A 4,456-nucleotide genomic window follows, 5' to 3' on the forward strand; every position below is an offset into this window, starting at 1 on the left:
TCACTAATAATAATTAATGTTTTCTAATTTAACAGAAAATGATGTTTTAGAATATATTTGTTACAGATAATAATTATGTCTGCAATGAAATATTAGTGAAACTTTAGTGTTTTACTGGTTATGTTTAGGGCTGGGCAAAAAATCCGAATCCGAAAAATCGAACCGAACCCGATCCGAAAAAGTAGCACCAAACCCGAACCAAAATTGATTACATCCGAACGGGTTCAAAATTTTGGTATTTAAAAAACCGAAACCGAACCCGATCTGAACCGAAGTATTTTGGGTACCCGAATGTATCCGAAATAAATTTATATACTTAAATATATATATCTTTTATATATAATGTATATTAAAAATATATAATATACCTTTAAATTTTCCAAAATACTCGAAAAATATATGCAAATAGTCAAAAGTAAATGTTTAAAATAGATAAAGTTATTTTAGTTTTGTTGAACTGTGTTTCGTTATGTTCGTAACTTACTATAGTTATGTTGAACTGTGTTTCGTAACAAAATTATTTGTTAGAAAATTTTCTCATGATATTTTGAAATACTGTTTTAGAATAGCATTTTATATATCAATGAATAGTATTATTCTGTAGCAGATTTTTACTTTAGGTACATACCACTTCATATCAAATAATTTATTAGAAGAAGTTACAGTGAAGCAAAACATAACTAAAAATGAAGAAATAAAATAATATTTCGTTTATTCTCAATTGAAAGTGATATTTTATTATATATTCCCCCATTTTTTATTATTATTTAATATTATAGTTTTATCTAACTAATAAGAAAATTTTCATTGTAATCATGCAATTATTTTAAATTTTCAATACTGGTCTATTATAATAATAGATATAATAAAATTATTCAGATTTTCAGTTGTGATTCAACTGAATCACATAATTTTTTCTCAAATATAATTTTTTTTTCTGAATATATGTTACACATTTTCTGTGAAATTTGTTTTTTTAATTATGCAAAACGTACAATTTAACTATCATTTTTAACTTGATTACTTACCACATTACTATTTAAAGATATATGTATCTATTTTTATAAATGATCAAATAAACCATATTATCCTTTAAGAATTATTTATAAAAAATATTATTGTTTAGTATTCAAGGTATAATTAGTGATTATATTATTATCTTTATTTCCTTTCGTAGTATAAGTTTTTTTACATTGGTTATATCTCTATATATAATTGTGGTTAGACTTACGGTAACTATTTATAATTAAATTAACTGCTAACCAAATTAATCTATGGTTAGGATTTAGAAATTTCGGAGCGGAGTATAATAACTTTGCTATGACTTAAATTTTTTTTTGAAAACAAACAACAAACATCATTAATACCTAGCTTTAGGTGAGAGAATTAACATCTTCATTTACTACAATGCCTTGTCAAGCAAAACAGTCTGCAACAAAATTTTCCAAACGGGAGATCCATCCAAAAGAGATGGCCTCAAATCTGAAGCTTAAACTACAATATCTGATGCAATTCCATAAACCTCTGGAACTGGTTATTCCTTCATGATGCATGCAATAAGCTGTTTAGGGTCTGCTTCACATCTGACACGGCGAATTCCTTGCAGTTGGCGAGTGCTCCTCTCATTGCTATACTCTCTGCCATCAAAGACGTGGAGACATGCTCTTCCACTACTGAGAACTTCATCGGTCCATATTCTCTGTAGATGACCCATCCCAAACCTGCAATATTGCGGTTCTCCTTCCAAGAGGCATCAGATCTCATCACGGTAACGTTATATAAACTTACCGGTGGCACAGATACAGTCCTCTGTTTTTGTGGGAGTGTTACTTGACCGTTTTGCCATTCCCTCGCAGCTGATAATGCAGTTGAGATCTAACAATTCTAGGAATATACATAAAGACTTGAACCTCTGTTTGTGAGGGTCCAAGCAAATTATAAGAGATCGATGAGCCTGTATATAACATGTAAAGTCACTTCAATGAGAAGGTTAAGAAGCATTTTGTAGTTGCACCTGTGAGAAATGGAGAGCAAACAATATTTATTATTATAAAATATGTTCAAACATAATAAGGACACAGTTCAGTTTATCAATGTACATGTTCAGCAGTGAATAAATAGATAGATACCTCAGACAATGTACATGTTGCCTCGCCGAGGAACTGCTGCTCATCGAGCTTAAGTATCTGAAATGAAACTCCCCCAATCATGAATTTGTAACACATTTTATAAGTAGGAGAATGGAACATGAGAACACATAATGAGATAATCTGAATATACCTCATCCCTTAAGTTTTAAAACTGAGTGTCAATATCATACACACGAAACCTGCGCAGAGAGAAGAGGAATGGTCATAAAGTGAGAAAATTTATATTAAGGTTGATGTTTTTAAAAGCAACTTACAGCAATGTCTGGAAAATCTCGAACTGATAAGAGAGTGTGAGCTTTATCCATTTATGATTCAGAGAATTCAAAACAACTTCACTGCGGAAGAGTTCAGAAAGTGTTCCATCTCTTTCTTTTTTAGTATACACAACAACCATTTCATCGCTCTACATCATATCACCCAACCAAAAGTACATAATAAGGTTTCAAGAAAGATCCTTCAATCAAAGCTATGACCATTTAGTAGAACGAACCTTTGACATCAAGTCGCGGTCTCGTAAATTGGAAACAGAGAACGATAACTGCGAGCAAGCGAAGAAACAAAACAATGGAAGTTTGAGAATTCAAATCTTGGTTTCAAAAAAGAAGAAGAAGGTAATAAAAAAGGAACTCAGATCTGAGAGAAGAGGCTGTTGAAGCCGCGGGACTTGAGGTAGTAGCCAACGGCGTCGTTTGGAGAAGCGTACCCGGCGGCGGAGGAGGAAGTAGTTCCACCAACACCGACCATTCCGCCACCACCACCTTTTGGTTCCGTCGAATTCAAAAGAGAAAATCAAGTATTAACATCAAGAATCGTGAACATGAGAAAGTCTTTTTATGCACACATGAGTGAATTAAAAAGAAGCAAAAAGAGATATACACTGAACATAACAGAGGAAAGTGTTGAGATTAAAAATGAACAAACTTCTTTAAGCTTCGATCAACAATGAACATCCCTAATCGTAATAACAACAACATCGTCAAACATATGAGAACGATGAGAACTGATAATTTCACGGAGGGATTGTATCATATTTATTCCCCTACGGGAATGGCAATCGAAGGTTTCGTACTGCGCTTACGATTTAAGACGAATAAATCACACCTCATACCGTTACAGAATCGGAATCGTCGAGTCCTCCGATCCGAAGAGAGTGAAGAACACGAAGATGCGCTGTGTACGCCGACTCCAGGGTATTTTCTAAGCGTGACCCAAGTCCAAAAGACAAAACCCATTACTCCGCGTTTCATTAATCTGGACACGTGTCAGATGCTCAGCGACCGAATTTGTGACATGGCGTGTGACGTGTCAACAGGAACAGGAGAGAAACAACTCTTCTTTATATATATAGATAGATAGTAGATTTAGGATTGTGATTTAGAGATTATGATAACAAGAAATTAGTAAAGATCATTGATGGGAAGGTTCGACGTTTGCTTATTCCAATTATTACTTCAACGCATAGAGCTTTTCATGTTGTCAATTTTCTGATTTCTCCTCAGTCAAAGTTCACCCAGGGGTCAATCAATATTCACCGTTTGAACACTTTCAAACATATCCTAAAAGAAGGCTCCGTATATGAGTTCAGCGTTTTTGATGTTACATGATGCAGCCAAAGCTTCATGACGCTCCAGTTGTAATCTATTTAGCCAAGCTCTTGGATGAAAATTCGTATGCCTCTGGTGTAGAAACCTAAGGTGTTATTAGCCACCAATGTTAACCCAAAGTTAGTTGGAGGTGAAACCTTAGACTCTTAAGTTTTTAGTACTATTGTCTTCAGCTTATTTTCTGTCAGTATACAATTCTATAGTCTACAAATTGCCGTAACATGTGCTTACCTAAAGCTTCAGAAAGCTAATGATTCACACTTGGCCACTATCTATAGGTGGCTGCTAGAATATATTGGTATCGTTTTAATAAGAACTCAGCATAACTTCCCGGGTTGGGCATATTTCAGGTGCAGAACAAACATTTCATCAAGTACATAGATGATTCAAGCCGAGTTAGTGAAACACCTTTACAGGATACTGAGCAGCTATGTAAAGCCTCGGTTCTAACCAGGTATTAGCAAAAAGTTGATGATACTCTAACATGGTACATATAGTTGTGTATCATACTTTGCACTCATTATAGTCTTTAAACATGTAGAGATTTTCAAAAACATGTGGAACAATGATGAGGAGTTCCGTGTCTGAGAACCTTTAAATTGCTAGCAGCCTTAGATGGACGTACGATGACCTTGATGAGAGAACACCCTGAAACACCTATGCTACAAGAACTGATACATTTAGAACTCCAATTGACAGAGT

The 4,456-nt window shown here is 34.1% G+C and overlaps 1 protein-coding gene across 12 annotated transcripts; it reads right to left on the reverse strand.

Annotated features, from left to right (window-relative positions):
* Positions 1 to 1,378: 1,378 nt before the first annotated feature.
* LOC108833574 (uncharacterized) lies at positions 1,379 to 3,413 on the reverse strand. Of its 12 annotated transcripts, none has more exons than XR_008938963.1 (7): positions 3,259 to 3,350; positions 3,072 to 3,102; positions 2,641 to 2,908; positions 2,405 to 2,553; positions 2,281 to 2,329; positions 2,130 to 2,186; positions 1,379 to 2,014 (listed from the first exon to the last, which is right to left on the reverse strand). XR_008938963.1 is itself a non-coding variant. In XM_056995308.1 (5 exons), the coding sequence occupies exons 1-5, from the start codon at positions 3,395 to 3,397 to the stop codon at positions 2,546 to 2,548; spliced, it is 387 nt and encodes a 128-aa protein (XP_056851288.1). In that variant the 5' UTR covers positions 3,398 to 3,412; the 3' UTR covers positions 2,337 to 2,545. The 12 variants fall into 12 exon arrangements, 1 of the variants encoding a protein (XP_056851288.1); XR_008938962.1 differs by having other exon boundaries at positions 3,027 to 3,102; positions 3,229 to 3,334; XR_008938966.1 differs by having other exon boundaries at positions 3,252 to 3,331.
* Positions 3,414 to 4,456: the final 1,043 nt, after the last annotated feature.

The sequence above is a fragment of the Raphanus sativus genome, chromosome 9 (genome assembly GCF_000801105.2).
Source record: "Raphanus sativus cultivar WK10039 chromosome 9, ASM80110v3, whole genome shotgun sequence".
Classification (NCBI taxonomy): Eukaryota; Viridiplantae; Streptophyta; class Magnoliopsida; order Brassicales; family Brassicaceae; genus Raphanus; species Raphanus sativus.